This window comes from Xenopus laevis, chromosome 6S, assembly GCF_017654675.1.
Source record: "Xenopus laevis strain J_2021 chromosome 6S, Xenopus_laevis_v10.1, whole genome shotgun sequence".
Classification (NCBI taxonomy): domain Eukaryota; kingdom Metazoa; phylum Chordata; class Amphibia; order Anura; family Pipidae; genus Xenopus; species Xenopus laevis.
In genome coordinates, this window is record NC_054382.1 from 78,319,824 (window position 1) to 78,339,422 (window position 19,599).

The following is a 19,599-nucleotide window of genomic DNA, read 5'->3' on the forward strand; positions in this document are numbered from 1 at the left end:
GCTGCAACATTGATACTGCCGGTGTTTCATGGGAGAGCTAACCTATAGGACTGTGTACCCACGCTGCACCAAACGATGGAGGAAGGGCTGCAATAGATTTATTGGCCGTCCACTTTTCATTTCACCGTTAACATCAACTCTCCGCTTGTGTGACTCAATGCTTCCCCCCTTGCCTATAAAATAAGCTAATCATTAAAGCGTGCTCTGTAAGCAAACATGTTGCTAGAAGCACTGCGTTGTGAAATTAAAAATAGCAACTTTAGTGTATGGATTGATTGGTTTTGCTGAGATTGCTGGAGCCGCAATGAGCAAGTGGTTGCAGTGATAAAAAAAAAAGAACTGCACTGCACATAGCAAAGGAATGGATTAGTCCGAAACATCAATGTTTCATTCCGTGGTAGGTCTTCATTATTTGTAAGCGTAGTTATTGAAATAAGGGGCATTTTTTTGGAAGTGAGAAATCACATTTTACCAACAAATTTTGATTAATACCCATCCACTAGGTAAGGAAGCATTGCTAGAGATACAGATCAGATACCACCAGTTAAGCTTAAATGAAAAATATACCCCCAAAATAAATACTTGAGCAACAGATAGTTTATATCAAATTAAGTGGCATATTAAAGAATCTCATCAAGCTGGAATATATTTTAAGGTAAATATTGCCCTTTTACATCACTTGCCTTGGACCATTTTGTGATCGTCTCTGTGCTTCATCAGAGATCACCTGACCAGAAATACTCTACCTGTAACCGGAAGAAGTGTGGAAGCAAAAGACAGAACTCTGTCTGTTAATTGGCTCATTTGGCCTAACAAGTATAGTTTGTTCCCAGGGGGCGGCCCTTATTTTTGAAAAAGGCAGTTTTCTATTTATGATTAGCCAATGGCACATACTACTAAAAAAGTATATTATTATGAAAATGGTTTATTTACATGAATCAGGGTTTTACATATGAGCTGATTTATGTAATATCTTTTGATAGAGACCTACATTGTTTGAGGGGTATAGTCTTCCTTTAAGATTTCAAGCAGTCCCTAAACCTTATGATCTGCTTGTTTGACAAGCCAACAATCTGATTCTAATAGGTCCATCGAGAGAGGGCCACATCAGTACTCTGGTGCAGCCCCTGCATGTCAGGGTTTTCAACCCTGCCTGATATCTGTCTGGTTTTTGATGCCTTGGTTAAAAGATGTTGACATTGATAGTTGTATCTTATAAAATGGGTTGAAAAGAAAACCATATATTGGAAGGCCTGTCCACTTGGGCTCTGCATAAGGGAACATTAGGGAGGAGCATTGTAATCATACTGAAAAATACAGGTATGGGACCTAGTATGCAGAATGCTTGGGACCTGGGGTTTTCCAGAGCCACTTTAACAAACAGTCAATGTTGAAATCCCTGACCTTTCACAGTCCTGTTGAAGACAGAATGAACATGAATGGCATAAGCATACCTTGCACAGCATTATCCGCATTTACTGGCAGTTCATTACCTTTAGCAGTGTCTGTTATGCAAGAATGATTCATTGTTTCTTTCTGCAGGCAGTAGGCACTTGTTGTTTCTGCTCTGTGCCAGTGCTTGGTTATTCTAATCCCATCATGTGTTTCTAGCAAAGTGCTGCCATTTATGTACATTTCCTGTGTTGCAATGTTTGTTGTGTTTTCTGTCTTAGAAAAGTAGAATGTGCTCCGTGCCAATATAGATGTCTAAGGGGATTCATTTACAAAGAGATTCTGTGCCAGATTCCTGGGCTGTAATGACTCATTTTAGTCCTATTTTGTAGAAGGATGTGAAGAAAAATCAACTGACCATCCTTATTTATGGGTTGGGGGTGTTGAAACATAGGGAGGTAATTCAAAACATGGCAGTGGTTTCTCTCTATCTCAGGGCAGTGATGCTTGCTGGATTTTTTTTTAGCTTCATTGTGACATTTAATACACACCCATGCACAGTTCTTGCCCACCCAGTAAGTATTAGTTCTTAAAGGAACAGTTCAGTGTAAAAATAAAAACTGGGTAAATAGGCTGTGCAAAATAAAACATGTTTCTAATATATTTAGTTAGCCAAAAATGTAATCTATAATGGCTGGAGTGACTGGATGTCTAACATAACAGAATAGAAGGCAACTTCCTGCTTTTCAGCTCTCGAACACTTGAGTTAGTCAGCGACTTTAAGAGGGGCTACATGGGACATAACTGTTGCAGTGAGTTATGACCCATTTGGCCCCCCTCAAGTCACTGATTGGTAACTGCCTTGTAACCATTTAATGGAAACCAAGAGAGCTGCAAAGCAGGAAGTAGTGTTCCTAACTAACTACATTGAAAATATGTTTAATTTTGCACAGCCTATCCATTTACCCAGTTTTTATTTTTAAGCTGAACAATTAATTTAAGGCTGCAGGGGAGCAGGAAGGCCAGATGATCTAATGCCAGTTTAAAGTGCTAATTTCCATCTGTTATTAGGGCTTTTGCTAAGAACCACAAATAAACCTCTTCTGACATAGGTATAAAATACAAAGGCTCCAAAATAGGCCAGAGCACATGAGCCATCTCTGAGGTTGCCGTTGGCTTTAAAAAAAAAAATTGGCAATGAGGTAAAGCCTGTTTATTAATGAGCATCTTTCCACATGTTCTGTATGTCGGCATTTCACTGACAAGTGTTACAGTATTTCCTGTGATACAAAAATGAGCTGCATTGTTTTGAAATAATTGATAATTGCAAAGAAAGAGATTTTTTTTGAATGTCACAATGGACATTCCCAATATATCAGCTGTGTTATCAGACTGGAGTGACATAAAAATGGTGCATTTTCCTTTGAACTCACTTAATTACCTGGTTTCTTGCATTGCGATGACTGAGCTTTGGACCTGTTGTGTGATTGTGTTTAGTCTTTCTAAGTAATTTAAGTTTGGATTTGATTCTGTATTGGTACAGATAGAAATATACAATTTGCTGTTAGGGCCTATTTTGGAATTACTGTTTACAATTAACATTATACTGTGATTATACAATGGGACTCAAAAATATCTCGCTCAAGTACAAATCTGCTGTTGCTATTTCTTGTAATTTCAGGATAGCACTCCAAATCAGGTTGCACCGAAGCCCTTGAATCCAACAGTCTAAAGCTGGCCATAGATGCAAAGATCCGATCATTCGAATCCTTCAACGATTGGACTTCCCCATCTCCAGACCTGCCACTAACCATTCAGATCAAATAAAGTAGTAAAAGAACAGATCAGCCGATGTTCTGCCACTGACAGCAATCATACGAAAGTTATGTCCGACAAAAACTAGTGACAAACTCCCACTGTAAATCATCCGATCGGCAATGCATGCAGAGATATTATCAATAATAAATCCATTAACCTGGCCGATCGACCAATTTCCATGGGACGAAAAATGTTGGGACTCCACACACTGTCCGAAAATCATACGAATCGAGGATTTGTACGATCGGATCATTGCGTCTATGGCCAGCTTTATATTGCAGTGTGTTGCTGAAATGTAGATACTTCTAAATGTGCTTTTACCAGAGAAAACCTTAGTGGCAGACTATTTTAAGGACGTTTTGAAATAAATAGAAAGCTTATGAAAGCATAGGAAATTATTATTGCATACAAACTGCTTTGTGCATTTGCAAACAAATTCATTAAGGGCTATGGCACATCAACATTGGTACTTTCCAACTGGGTGGATGCTTCATAGCACAGGCCGTTCTGTTCAGTGAGTATTTCCATGTTTCCAAGCAATTCACTGTTGATGGAGCACAATAGGATTGCTTTGCCTCCAAAAAAGAATTAATGATCTTAGTTAGGCTCAAGTAAAAAGTTCATCATTACAGAGAAAAAGGATTTTTTTTTAAATATCTGCACCGTAATTCAGAGCTTTCTGGATAATGGATCCCATATCGTATTTACTTGAAATACTAAACCCTTGATCAGTATTGTATACTCCAGGACATAATAGATTTTCAGTATGATGCATAGGTGTAACTTTGTGAAATAACTTTCATCAGTTAGTGGTGGTGAGAGGATTCCTTTGTATACGATACAATATCATTGAGTGCTTAATATAGGTATTGTGTGTGTGTGTATACACTATACCTATATAGTATATAGTAGGATCTGTCATACAGAATACTTTTGAACTGGGGTTTTTCTGTAATATGGATCATCATAACTTAAATCAGCATTAAAAAACCCAATAGGCTTGTTTTACTCCCAGTATAGATTTGTGCAAGGTACCATTATATTACAGAGGGAAAGGAAATCATTAAAACAGAAAATGCTAACATTTAATGGACTTTAATTGGCTCTTTCTGTATTTCTGAGCTTTCTGGAGAATGGGTTTCCAGATAATAAATTTCTTCCCTTTATCAGCAATTAATAATGAAGAGTGCAAGGTAGATCCGACTTACAGCTGAATGCTTATAATTCCTTCAAGATGCATGGAGCCGCTCTCCAACACAGCTGCCAACCACATTACCAACTTTATAAACCCTTGTCAAACACACACTGAGTGGATTAACAAATGAATTCCTCCCCTCTTGTAGGTTCTCTTTGATGCATATCATCTTTCAAACAAGAAACTGTAAAAAAGTGTGTCCCGCATGGACCGGCTCATCCAGGAAAGATGATATGTGAAGCCAAAGTTATTAATAACCAGAAATGTTGGCTGCCTGGTATGATAATAAATAAAGAAATTAGAGACAGCAGCCATTCATACACGTAAAAGCATTTGCCTCTGTACAGTGGCCACATATCCCTGGCCAGTAGTAGTGATGGTGTTGTGTTGGCTTTCCTTTACAGTGTTTGCTTTGGAGTTTTATTGAAGCCCAAGTGTGCTCCATTCATCCACCATGCAAACACAGAAGTGTACCACAGTGCATTAAGGGTGCATGACTTAAAATGGTCCATGTCTCCAGGGTCTCCTGGCCAAAAAGATCAAAAACGATCCAGGATTTCTTCAGACTCCCTTTCGCCAAAGCTAGGGGGTGCCCATTTATTTCCGAACTACCCAGCCAAAAGGCCCGCAGGAGGCAAGGATCTTCACTGCAAGGCTAGAGAGTCCCTCCTTCACCTGCCTGAAGGCTTAAAAGGTTCAGAATAAACCAGTGGACCTCCAAATAGGTCCAAAAATGTCATACGCCAAAAGAGAGGCCAAGGTTGGGGGGGGGGGGATAGGAGCCTTATGGCCACACATCCTTCCCCCCTCCCCCCAGATCCATGATGCTAACTCGGAGTTCTAGCTCTGAATGGAGCTAAAAGAATAAATAAGGCTATATGCAAGTGTCAATGCTGCCATCAGTCCTGGAAACTGAGCTTGGCAGCCACAAGGATCATCAGCTGAGCAGCTCAGCTGCTGCAAGTATGTTGCAACCTAAGGCTAATGGGTTTTTCTCAAAGAAAAAAATAAGCATTTCTAATGTCATTGGAAAGATGAAGTATACCCTTTGACAATAACTTGTAACTTGCTGTTTGATGATTCAGCTTGAACATAGCAGCACAAAGTCAATTATGGATCAGGGAGAGAAATGGGTTGCTGAATGGCTGTCCTAACGATGGCTCCAAAATAGGTTTAGTAGCAATGTATGGAGCCATCTGTGAAAAAAAAAAACTGAAATCCAAATTAGACACTGCTATGTCCCAGTGGTCCTGAGTTCTGTTAATTAGCGATCTCTTGTTTGCAGTATTGTATAGCACAAACTGGTCACATAACCAGTTATAATTGGTTTATCCTGTTTGCTCTCTCATGCTTGCATAACTAATTAGACATAATGATTCCGTACCTAAATGAGGTCAGTTATGCAGTGCGAGCAATATGTGCATATGTTCCCATCATTTGGAGTGAAAAAATTGCAATTAGCCTCATGTGACCTACCAGAGACGTCCATTATTGCTGCACATTAGCTTGTCTTATTTTCTGCATCAGTTGTTCCACATTCCACAAAACCTTTGCACCCAAAACATTTTTATTACATGCCAGGAATTTCCAACTTGCTGCACCCCCACCAGTTGACCCACATCTCCCAGCATACCCAGACAGGCAAATGGGTTTATAAAGATGATAAAAACAGAGAAGCTACTACTTTTGTCCAAAATGGCCATGTTATTGGTAAATAAAAGTACTTAAAGGAATTGTTCAGTGTAAAAATAAAAACTGTGTAAATAGATAGGCCGTGCAAAATAAAAAATGTATCTAATATAGTTAGTTAGGCAAAAATGTGATGTATAAAGGCTGGAGTGACTGGACATCTAACATAATAGCCAGAACACTACTTCCTGCTTTTCAGCTCTCTTGATTTACATTGACTGGTTACTCTGGTAACCAAGCAATAACCAATCAGAGACTTGAGGGGGGGGGGGGGCACATGGGTAAAATCTGTTGCTTTTGAATCTGAGCTGAATGCTGAGGATCAATTGCAAACTCACTGAACAGAAATGTTCCATGTGGCCCCCCTTCAAGTCGCTGACTAACTCAGAGTTATAGAGCTGAAAAACAGGAAGTAGTGTTCTGTTCTGTTAGACATCCAGTCACTCCAGCCTTTATACATTACATTTTTGGCTAACTAACTATATTAGAAACAATTTTTATTTTGCACAGCCTATCTATTTATCCAGTTTATATTTTCACACTGAACTGTTCCTTTAAAGGAGCAGGGGCATTGTATGACCAACTGGAGACATACCGCCATCTGTAATTATCAGGCAACCCATTTCTTACCCTGATACATATCAGGGATCCATATTGTGCTGCTATGTTCAAGCTGAATCATCAAGTAGCAAGTTATTATTGTCAAAGGGTATACTTCATCTTTCCAATGACATTAGAAATGCTTATTTTTTTCTTTGAGAAAAACCAATTAGCCTTAGGTCACAACATACTTGCAGCAGCTGAGCTGCCAGACCCTTAAGAAGTTGGATGATGTATCTAGGTAAGGAATCAATATGTCTAATTAATTATGCAAGCATGGGAGAGCCAACAGGATAAACTAATTTAAGCTAGCAATGGGGATGCCTGTGGGTGGACTCTGGGATGTAAAAGGGATGTAAATAAAAAGAATGCTCTGCACACACACACACACACACACTTGATCTGCCCCAAAATACACAAACCCACCTATGATCTGCTAAAAATCTTACTATGCTACATCTTGCCATGTACTTCTACATGCTTGTCATACAGCTTACCCCACAAATGTTGGATGGTGATGCCAATAATGGTGCAGAGACTACAGATTAAAATGACATATTAACCCTGTCATATACTGTACAATAACACACAAAATATAGTGACAAAGGTATAAAATGACCCAGTGATCCCGAATTCTGTATTTACGGCACAGTGGCTGATGTGGATATAAAAAAAAACAGGTCAGCCAATTTGAATGTGTATCTTTTGGACATCTGTGTGTTTTAGAGTTCCAAATTTCTTATCTAATAAAGTGTGTTTCTAATCAGCCCAGGCCACCAGTTATTCAGATTATGGGTGTGTCCCAAGGTAAAATAGGGGCCTATAATGGCTAACTCTCTTAATCTGGAATGGCAATGTGTAATCATTGCCCGGTATGTCACTCTCATTATGTGGGATACATTCACTTCATACATACATACTCATTGGTGTCCTCTCTAGCTTGTGGCAGTGCCATATATTTTGACATAACCTTTGTTGTTGTTGTTGGATAGCAGATCTGGCAACTTTAATGACATTATTTTGAATTTAAGGTGTTGCTATGTTTAAATGAGGCAGATGCCATTCCTAAGCCTTCCTTAGTAATGCCATCTATTTTTTGGCCAATATAGCACAATAATTATACTTTCATGCTTTCCTTTATCAGATGGTGACTTACATAATGAAGAAGGATTGATGGAGAATGGGCAAGCCGTTAGCAGCGGTTCTTCGTCACTTCCCATCATAACAGAGCTAGAATTGACTTCGATGGCAGGAGATACTTGTGCATATGAAGTGCTTCCAACTTCTGAACTTATGGATGGGACAGGTAGGCTTTCTCCTAAGTTTAAAGCACTACTGCTCCTTCTACTAGAATCTTTAGCTAGGACGCAGTGTTCTAACAAGGATGAGTTAAATAATTTAACAATAGCAAAATCTTTATCTATCTATAATGGCTATTTGTATTTAAATCAGTGGGGACATCTGGTGGAAGGTTTGGTAAAGACAAGGCAATGCTGCCTTCTAGGGTTGCCACCTTTTCTGGAAAAAAATACCAGCCTTCCTATATATTTATCTTTTTTCCCTATTAATTTGGGATCAACCATCATTTTTACCAGCCAGGCCAGTAAAATACCAGCCAGGTGGCAACCCTACTGCCTTCTAATTATGCTGGTTGTAGAAGTATCTGGAATAAAATACCATTTTTTTGACTTGTGTTCCTGTAGAACAAAAATTGATTTAGAAGGAGGGATTGTGTGTGTTCCTGTTTAGCTCAAGAAATAACAAAAAAGGTCTGTAGTCACCATCAGATAGGCACAGCATTCCCTTACAACACGTGTTTCATGTAGTTTACTATCAGTCCCATTATAATTTTAATGTATTAAACATATAAGCCCTGAAAAATGGCGAACAGAACTGGTGCAATGCTTCAAGAAGGAACACCATACCTCCAAATCGTCCTTATTCTCTTTATTCTTAATTGCCAGCGATCACAACATTCTATCAATTGGCACAGCTCTAGTTTATTAAGATGTCTGGATTGTACTGAGACCTGTAGCATTTCTAATGTCTTGTTTCACTATTTTGTCAGTGCAGACAGCAGAACAAAATTATATGTGATTTCCTTGTAGGGATGTAGCGAACCGCCGAGTATGTGTTCGCGAACGCCGTTCGCGAACACCGGCAAAAAATGCGAACAGTTCGCGAACTGTTCGCGAACTTCGAACATCCGAAAATCGTTCGATTCGAACGATCGTAGGATTTTTAATCGTTCGATCGAACGAAAATCGTTAGATTTTAGCGATCGAATGGTCGAATGGTCGAACGATTTTGACGCGAACGCCTATTGGCGAACGTCGCGCGACGTTCGCGAACTTGCGGCGGACGCGAACAGCCGATGTTCGCGCGAACAAGTTCGCCGCAGAACAGTTCGCTACATCCCTATTTCCTTGAGCATTGCTGGTGTGGGAGCTTTAGAACAGCACTGGAACCGCAGCAATGAATGGGAATTATATGTTAGACCCCGCTACTATACCACTATACTACTACACTATTAAATGTGCAGACCCTGTTTCTGGAAGAAAGGTTCCAGGTGGCACTGCACAATAAATTTCTACAATGGGTACTTGTCTTTTTTTGTCCACCAATGAATCACAAAATGTCCTTGAAAACTTAATTCCATAGAATAATTATTTCTATTGTTCCTATTGTATGAACCACCATTTAATTTCCATAATCTTGTTAACTAGAGGGAATATACAAACAAAGGCATGCAAATACAAATTGGAATAAAACGAAAGAGAAGGCCCTGAATATAATTGTATTTAGAAGCAAGGGTAGTGCATAGTGCACTGGTATTCATTTCTAGATTTGTAAACATTTTATGGAAGAATGAGATTATTAAAAGGGCTCAAATATGCCATTTTAAAAAGGGTTGTTCACCTTTAAATGAACTTTAAGTATGATGTAGAGCGTGATATTCTGTGACAATATACAATATGCAATTGGTTTTCAATTTAGCTTTTTAGTCAGCAGCTCTCCATTGTGCTGTTTCTGCAGTCGGGTTGTTAGGGTCCAAATTACCCAAGCAACCATGCGTTGATTTGAGCAAGAGACTGGAATGTGTATAGGAGAGGGCTAGAATAGAAAATTAGTAAACAAGGATTAGCTGGGGGAGCCATTTACAGTGTACCAATAGGAAATTGGTACACTGTAAATGGGTCATTAACTCAGATCTGTGTGCCATGATTGTACTGATAACCCACAATCTATCCACAGAATTCTACTGGTACCACTTTGGGTTTGTTCAAGTTAGAATGCATGTGAGTGTAATACTGATCCTTTTAGACATTTTGTGTAGAATTTCAGCTTGACGCATATCTGTTTTTGAATTTGTATTCTGTTTCTATTACTTTTGCAGCAGGATTCGGATTCGGCGAATCCTTGTGTCTGGCCAAACTGAATCCTAATTTGCATATGTAAATTAGAGATGGGGAGGGAAAACATGTGACTTTTCAACACAAAACAAGGAAGTGAAAAAAATGTTCCCAATTTTTCCTTTCACGCCCCTAATTTGCATATGCAGATTCTGATTCAGTTCGGTATTCGGTCGAATCCCAAATTGTGTATTTAGTGTATCCCTAATCAGGATACATTTTGTCTGGTTTCATGTTTTTACTGTGTGCTCATAATCTCCATATGTACAATAATATTCAACATTTTGTAAACTATTTATTTAGCACTAGATAAACCCACTTACTAACCCATTGGTGTCTGAACAGTTACCATGCTTGTCCCTCCTTTCTTTGTAACTGTTGTCTATGATATGTATTTTAGTATCTGAAGATCTTTCATCTGAGCCAGGATCCCTATCCCAAGATCCATCATACAAGCCAGCCATGCTACTGCCCCCCAAAAAAACTGTCGGTTTCCCAGTAGACCAAGAGGACACCCCTGTAAAACAAATAACACTCCTCAAGCAACCTCCTGCCCTGCCTCCCAAACCAATATCCCGAATTGCCAATCATATAGCAGGTAAGACGGGAGAGAGCGTGAGCATTACCTGTTCCTATAAGAAAATTAGGAAATCATCTTTTCAGCTTTTTGCACTTCATGTAAATCACCATGTTATTTTCTATTATGTTCTATCTTGTACTTTCTCATATTAAATTTAAATTCATGGGTGTAAGCTGTCATTCATTAAAAGGTGAAATATAAAATATTTTGGTGTGAAATGCAAATGCATGAATTACTACCAAATAGCAACTGATTTGTATATTTTTGTATTTTTGTTAAACTAATTAACCTACAAAGCAGTAGGATGGTGGGTTATACAGGTATGGGAGCACTTATCTAGAATCATAAGGTTTGCTGTATAAAGGGTTTTTCTGGAATTCATTTTTCCTGGAGTTTTACACCAATATCTATTGGCTGTGAAATTGATGTTGTCTGCTCTTGATCGAACTGCATCCCTTTCTTACTCTTATAGTCTCTTACTCTTACCATGATAGCCAAAATATATGACTTTTAGGATATCATAGAGACAACTTCATATAACAGAGACCTACTCAACACAGAACTTTTAGAACAGAAACACCAAGCTCACATATACTTTGGGTTCAGAAGCACACAAAGCTGTGCAAATCAAAGCATGGCTGCCATTTCCAGATAGGTATAAAGTCTTGTGATTGTGGACAATAACCACAACTCAACCACAAGGTTGCATGCTGTCAGGTCTGGACAGGAAATATCTCTGGCTCTCATTCATGCAATTTTCCAAGTAATCACACCAAAGTAATCACACCAAAACATTTAAACTATTCTGTAACCAAGTTAAAAGTGTTTTACTTTGTAAGCCAGCAAAGATGGCACCTAACTAATACAATTATCAATGTGCTGTGTTTCCTGCAGACTCCGGTGCACCTGTGAAACTGCCTTGTATGCCAGGGAAAATGTCTCCTCCACTACCTCCAAAGAAAGTCATGATCTGCATGCCATTAGGAGGGACAGACTTTCCCTATGGTCCATATTCCAACCAGAAGAGCTCCCAGCATCATCACACTGTGCTACCATCCCAGTTAGCAGCTCATCAGCTGCAGTATGGCAGCCAACATTTTTCTACAGGATCCAGCTCCATATCCATCCACCCATCCATTCCTCCTGGGTGCCGAGTTATTGAGGAGCTTAATAAAACACTCGCCATGACAATGCAGAGGTTGGAAAGGTAAACAATGAAACATGTGCTGCAGTCTATACATATATCAGAAGACTCTCTAGTTAAAGGAGAAGGAAAGCTTAAAATTAAGTAAGCTTTATTAGAAAGGTCTATATAAATACACCAGTAAACCCTCAAAGTAATGCTGCTCTGTCAAAAGTAACACTGCATTTCTTTCCTGCTAATACAAAAAAGGGGGGTTGTGGGTGCACTCTTAAAGCTAAGTTAAAATATTTTTAAGTATAATGGAAGTGCTACTGATTTGGCTAATTAATCAATGCACATTCCTCGATCCCCTGTCTAAGTAATTCAGTATATATGCAAGTGCATGTGTTTACAAAAAGAGGGATTTTTAGTTACAAATTTATGATCATAAAGTTGATAATAAACCATACCACATCAAGGCAAACCTCACACGGTGGTCACCTAACTTGTTTACCTCTGGTCATAGTATAAAAGGTCATGTACCTCTCTGCATAGTAGCACCACCTGGGGTAAATGTATCCTGAAGCTTGGTTTCAGTCTGAGGGCTAGATTTCTTTCCTTCTATTGTGTACACATGGACTTCCTGTTTTCAGCATAAAACTCCAGGGCTAGGGCTTCCTTTTCTCTCCCTTTCCCCTCCCGTTTCCCCCCTCCCTGCTGTATTCTGAGCCCAGAGCTATGAGTGAGCAGGGAGAGACTCAGGCAGGAAGTGATGTCACACTAAGCTAATATGGCAGCTGCTATCCTAAACAAACAGAGAGAGCTTCTAGAGCTGTTTACTCACATATGGTAAAGCATTCTGCAGAATAAATATAGTGTTATAGCTTACACTACAATAACCTGCTTTGGTAGCTTTCCTTTTCCTTTAAACTCATTACCTATTGCATTCTAATATAGTTTGAGCAGTATCATTGTTCAGGATGTTGTCCCTTATGTTTATTGTGCATAACTGAAAAGTTTAAATGCTGATAAGACATTGTCTATAAAGGCTTTGCAGCATTGAGTGCTGCTCTTGAATCCTGCAGTATCTAAATGGGAATTAGGGGAACTATGGAGCTTTGAATTACTGAGCAATCAGTGTGCCTTATATTCATTTGTCATATTGCCAGTATGTTGCATTGGTGAATCAGACATGATTGGTTTATGTCAGCATTTCTTTTCAAAGGCATCTGACAAACTCTGTTAACCCATTACACATCTCTCTTCTTGCTGCTCCTCACAGCTATTTGTGGAAGCAAAGATTTTGCAGAATTGTATTAATCTTTCATAGAGTATTAACAGTGCAACCATAACGCAACTGTAATGGCATTCCAGAAACCATTGAAATCGTATTAATGATTCTAGTCTTGCTGAACTGTAACACAATTTATTTTGGGCAGCTAGAGCAATATGTATGCATGTAGCAGCCCATTATGCTGAGGCTGATTGTACTAGTAAATAATCCCTATCCCTTTGTTTAGCTCTGGTTTGCATGGAGGGGAGAGTATCACAAAATCAGGACTCAGCGGCTATTGCGACATGAGACAAGTGCCAACAGTTGTTATTGAATGTGAAGATGACAAGGAAAATGTGCCTCATGAGACAAGCTATGATGACTCTTCGTGCCTGTACTCTAGAGATGAGGAGGAAGATGATGATGATGATGATGATGATGAAGATGATGATAGCTCACTATACACAAGTAAGCTCGGTTTTTTATAAAAAGTGAGAGAAGTGCAGATCCAGGCTTACACTAATTGAGCTGGTCTGATTGCTGCTGGACCTGTTGTCAGTAGTGTAAACTGGATGTAACTGCTTAGCTTGGTTAGAGAAGTATTGAAAAGCTTTGTCCTTTTCTCTCTGTCTGTCTGTTGCACAGATTCTCTGGCATTAAAGGTCTTACGAAAGGATTCACTGGCAATAAAGTTAAGCAACAGACCCTCCAAGAGAGAACTGGAAGAAAAGAATATACTTCCCATGCAGACGGATGAAGAAAGGCTGGAATCAAGGCAACAGATTGGGACCAAGCTTACAAGGTAGTGTGAAATTTGTAAACTCAAAAAAGTTCTATGAAGTGTACCCGTACTGATTAGTGTCCCTCATAAACTGCATATACTGGTACAGGTATGGGATCCATTATCCGGAAACCCGTTATCCAGAAAGATTAGAATTACGGAAAAGTTTTCTCCCATACACTCCATTTTATCCAAATAATCTGAGTTTAAAAAATGATTTCCCTTTTCTATGTAAGAATAGAACAGTACCTTGTACATGTTAGAAACTAACATATAATGAATCCTTATTGGAGGCAGAACCAGTCTATTGGGTTTATTTAATGTTTACCTGGTTTTCTAGTAGACTTAAGGTATGAAGATCCAAATTACTAAAAGATCTGTTAGCCCCAGGTCCCAAGCATTCTGGATAACAGGTACCATACCTGTATTATCAAGTAGCATGTGCTAAGCACAAATCCTCTGCCTATGTGGTACAGCAGTTCATACAAACAGGCAGAGGATTTGATAATACAATACACTGAAGAACAAGAGAAGTCAACATGATAGGTGACAAATCTTTACCCAGCATTTTAATTCTTCTTCCATGCACAGGCGATGACACGCCAGACAAAATATATCTGTGTCTAACTCCATTTTCTCATATTGAGTTAATTTTACTCCCACACTATTATAAGTAGTGGGAGAACTACTAAGGGAACAGGAGCGGATCTTTTCCCCGATATGCCACTAACGGCAGGGCTATATCAGGGGTAATCTGAATTTTCGGCCCCATGGCCGAACGATCGGATTACGACGAGCGTAATGGGCTCCAACGGGTCGGTCGGGAGAAAAATCAAAACTTCCCGATCTATATCATGTCCAGATATCGATCGGAAAGACCCGTCGGAGCAGATTAGCTGTCAAATTGGTCTAAACGACCGTTATCGGCAACATTATCTGCCCGTGTATGGCCACCTTTAGACTGCAGAACTCATTATCAAGTATATTGTGTGTGCGGAGTGAGAACTCTAAGAACGTGGCATCTGACTACAAACACACACTTAGGGGCAGATTTATCAAGGGTCAAACTGAAAATTCAAATTTTAGTATTTTTTTGATTGTCAAAATTGTCAAATTCGACTAGGGAGTTATCCAAATTAGATTCGAATTTTTTTTTAAAAAAAAATAGATTTTTGAGATTTACCATACTCTTGGCCTTTAACAATTCAAATTCGACTATTCGCCACCTAAAACCTGCCCGTTACTGTCAGTGGAACAGGTGCAGGGATCAATTTGGAGAAGTTTGCAGCCTTCCTGACATTCAAGTTTTTTTTGAAGAATTCGATTACAATTTTTGGGTCGTTAAATTTGTCCCGAATATAAAAAATGTAATTGATAAATTTCGACTAGTCGAATTTTGAATTAATGAAAGTTTATGGGAGTTTTAAAAAAAACTCACATGAATTTGAATTTCAACCCTTGATAAATGTGCCTCTTACTGTATTATTATATATAAACATTGCATTATTTTATGAAACCTAGGGCTTCTGGTGTAGATGGCAGAGCTTTGTCAAAAACAACTTTAGTTGCTTTTTAAATTTGACACCTACACTCCACCTTCTTTCTTCTGTTTCCTTATGACAAAACCATTTATTTTAGTTAAAATAGATAACCGTTACACTGCAGCTCTGAAATGATGCCTACGTAGATTTCCTCATAATGAGTTGGTTTATGCTGGAAGGAACGTCACTATTTATCTCCATCTGTGGAAATCAGGAAATACATTATGAGCAGAGGAAATGGTGCAAGGAACGTTACTTGTATGCACTAGATTTTATTTTGTTATTTTGTGTGAGGTTTGCTTTCATACTGTTTAAATGTGTGATAAGTGGATTTATGTTTGTCCCGCTGTAAGAACTGGATAGGAAATACATAAAGGCTATATTAGTATGGCTAGTGCAACACTATTTTGTTAAATTCACTGTGGAACATGGTCAGAAAGCTTGCAATCTTTTTTCTTAGGCGGTTAAGCCAAAGGCCAACAGCAGAGGAGCTGGAACAAAGAAATATACTTAAACGTGAGTAACTTCTTTTGATGCCTGTTGTAATGTGACCTTCAATATGTCTTATAATGACTGCTCATTAGCTAATTATGAATTACACTGTGTGTCTGATCTACACAAAGGTGACCAGTTGCTTGTAAGAGAGGGAAGCTGTTTATGTGTGTATCAAAGAAACCTAATTAATATAAGTGTGGATTGTAAATAATAAATATACATTTTACATATGCTCTTTTCAGAACTTCCATAGGGGCTTTCAACCATGAAAACATATTTCCATTGAGCAATCAATAAAATGTAAAATGATATCCTTATGATCAGAATTTATTTGTGTCACATGACTCATGATGACCCATGTAGAGTGCTCAGCCTGCTGTCACATGCCTTTATATGGTCACTGATGGAACTCTAATATTGTTATATTTTACAATAAGGGGTGCATTTTCCCCAGTATATGGGCACCTTAAGTAGCCATTGAAAACAGAAATGGTGGTAGGTTTGGATGAAGCCTCTACCTTTTTGATTTATGAAATGTCAAGAGGAAATATGAACTATGCTATGGTCAGAGATATATAAAAGCAATGCTGCCATGCAGTAGCACTAGGTTTCCTTGTAGCTTTGGCTGCACTTTCTAATTTAAACCCCGCATCTGCCCGAGAAGCATTATTTCCCCAACATTTACATCCTGCTGGATGTGATAGATCTGATTTTAAAATTCCTTATTCCTCTGGTGTACCCACTCCATTCACTTGCTGCAGCAGATCAGTATTGAGTCTATTCCTTTTCTACTCCACCCCATGCAGCTTGGCAAATCAGGCTTGAAGGGGAGTCAAAGATATGAACCATAGCAGTGCCCTAAAGTATTTAGTCAAAATGATAGCGTATTCTGAACAAAGAGAAAGCAATGAGAGAAATTGTTTAAATGGGCAATGTGATTGAAAATGGAGAAAAAGGTTTACAATCAGTCTATTTGTTGTCTATATAAAAAAAAATGAGGCAAAGAAAAATCAGATATTTACATCTACAGCTATTTAAGACAGTTAAATTGAAATGTTTCATTCTTGTTAATCTTTAAGAATACATTTATTAGAAATCTTTTGGGCCACAGACTTTGTTCTCACAGCATCTTGCACTGGCAGATTAGCATACATGGTTATTGCTGTGATGCTGAACGTTTCAGCAATAGTCTGTAATTGTCACAAGACATCTGTTCAAGGCAGCAGTCGCTGCAGAACACATACGCCATTAATAATCGTTCTTAGCACAGCACCGAATTGATATCCATGTGAAACTGATTCTCCCTGTAGCTAAAGAATCATTCATAAGACATATGTGGTTAAAACTTTTTTTTTGTAATTTTCATTGGAAGCAATAACCAGCTAGTGCCACATCCTGTGTAGTAATTCACTAAGAATAAACATTTTTAAAGAGAAATTTATGAAAATATAAAGCATACCTCCCAGCTGTCCCGTTTTTCATGGGACAGTCCTGATTTTGACAGCTCAACCTGCAGTCCCGGGTTTCTTACTGAACTGTCCTGACTTTCTCTTTGATCTCCTGCACTGAACAGCCAGAAAAAGATACAACGAGAGCCCAGAATACATGGCAGGTGTACTTGGATACTTTTGTAACAATTTAAGATATGCAAAGAAACAATTGTAACAATTTAAGATAAGCAGGTCTCTAGGGGAAACTGTGACTTTCAGCATAAAGGGCAACTCATTTTCATTAGCAAAACTGTAATAACACAAAAAAACTGAGAAATGTGTTCAAACTTTCATGAACTGCCACATTTTGTAAAATGAACATGGTAATTAGGGGGTGTGGCCAAAAAATTGGACATGGTGAAAAAATGTCGCTTCGCCCAGCCAATCTTTTTGTCCCTATTTCTATTTACAAAATGTTGGGAGGTATGATTTAGCCCGACACTGTTATGAGCTCTGTATGGGCTCTGTACATAACTATAGCTTCCTTGCGGCACCTTTTGTGGTGCACAGACACAATGAGTGGCATATGAACCAGAGAACACCCCTTCAGACTAGAAGAAAAGAACTTTCATTTGAAGCAACGTAGGGGGTTCTTCACAGTCAGGACAGTGAGGTTGTGGAATGCACTGCCGGGTGATGATGTGATGGCTGATTCTGTTAATGGATGGTTTCTTGGACAAGTATAATGTTTAAAACTATTGTGATACTGGAATCTGCATTTAGTATCAATGCTGGTATATAAAACCTATATGTGAGTGTATATATAGGTCAGTATAAATGTGTGTGTATATGTGCCCTCAGGTTTGTTTCATGGGGATAAACTTGATGGACTTTGGTATTTTTCAATCCAAATTAACTAAGTAACTATGTCAGACCATCACTGTGACCTTCAATGGCTGGAGCCCACACTTGGCTAAGCTTGCTGTAAAAGACCTGGCAGGCCATAAAATACACTGATTCCAGAATACAGTCTTTTGCACTGGAAATGGAAATGTAATGTATTTTATTTCCTTTGAAATCCTCACTGTGAATAGAGCTGCTGTTATAAATTCTTCTCTTATAAAACACTTTCGGGGGGAATGTAATAAAAGTCGATAACGGAAAAACTATTTGCAATGCGAAAAGTTATGCCTTTGCACGAACAAATTTTTTAATTTAATATAGCTGTTGCGAACCCGGAAACTGTTTAGCAACCACTTCCGACAGTGGAAGACCGTTTGCGAATTTTATAGTTTGCGCCAATGCGTACTGAATGTAATAAAACTTCTTACTGAAAAAGTTTGCTCCAAAAGATTACGACGCCTTCAAGCACTTCTTAAGAGTGCGCAATTAAAATTCACAATGCGCAATTACAATTCACTATGCAATAACATTTTAAGGAACAATATTACATTGCGAGATTGGATTTTTATCCTTATTGGTGCGAATTGTTTTGCTCTTTGCGACTTTTATTACATCCCCCCCTTTGGCCTTTTTTGCACCCTTATTGCTCAGAGAAATCCATGGAGATTCTTCTCATTTCTCCACATGAGTATCAAATTACCTGGGTTTTGCCTAAGCATTTAAGGTATGTGGAAATTTACTTAATCTTGCCAACATTCCAAACATACTTTTTCTTCTCAGTGGAAGTATGGAAGCGCTCCCCATTGGTTACTGAGGGGACCAGTGGCAGAAGTAGCAGCTATCTTTTCAGTCAGTCTGAACTCCACGCACATTAGAGAAATTAGATCTGAAGAAATAAGTAAAACTGTGATGCCACATTTTCATGGTTCCTGCAGTTGTCATTTCATTAAATACGTAATTATCTCACAAGTTGCAGAATATATTATTGAAACAATTGGCTTAGTTCATCAAAACTGTTGGATGTTCTAATAATATTGTATTTCTTTCAGCTCGAAATGAGCAAGAGGAACAAGAAGAGAAACGAGAGATTAAGAGGAGGCTGACACGCAAGGTAAAAACAGCCACACAGATCTCATAGCCAATAAAAGCAGCTCCGTGGCAGCTGCCAGACCAACATCACAACAGTTGTATCAGATGAATCCTATACCTTATAACTCTGGTGTAGTATAAGTTTAGAAACATAAAGGAAACAAAATGGTCTAATTAGCAACATTTAGGGACTGATTTATTAACTGAAAAATAAAGTACAGGTACGGGAGTGGTTATCTGGAAACCCCTTATACAGAAAACTCCTAAATACGGTAAG

General features: G+C 38.6%; 1 protein-coding gene across 5 annotated transcripts in view; it reads left to right on the plus strand.

The window, feature by feature from the left end:
* Positions 1-19,599, plus strand: part of phactr1.S (phosphatase and actin regulator 1 S homeolog) — a 178,900-nt gene that overhangs the window by 151,651 nt on the left and 7,650 nt on the right. For all 5 annotated transcript variants that reach the window (XM_041567747.1, XM_041567749.1, XM_041567748.1 and 2 more), the window contains 7 exons: positions 7,839-8,000; positions 10,508-10,705; positions 11,582-11,894; positions 13,331-13,551; positions 13,729-13,885; positions 15,866-15,921; positions 19,283-19,344. In XM_041567747.1, the coding sequence (XP_041423681.1) occupies positions 7,839-8,000; positions 10,508-10,705; positions 11,582-11,894; positions 13,331-13,551; positions 13,729-13,885; positions 15,866-15,921; positions 19,283-19,344 (1,169 nt within the window). The remainder of the gene's footprint in view (positions 1-7,838; positions 8,001-10,507; positions 10,706-11,581; positions 11,895-13,330; positions 13,552-13,728; positions 13,886-15,865; positions 15,922-19,282; positions 19,345-19,599) is intronic.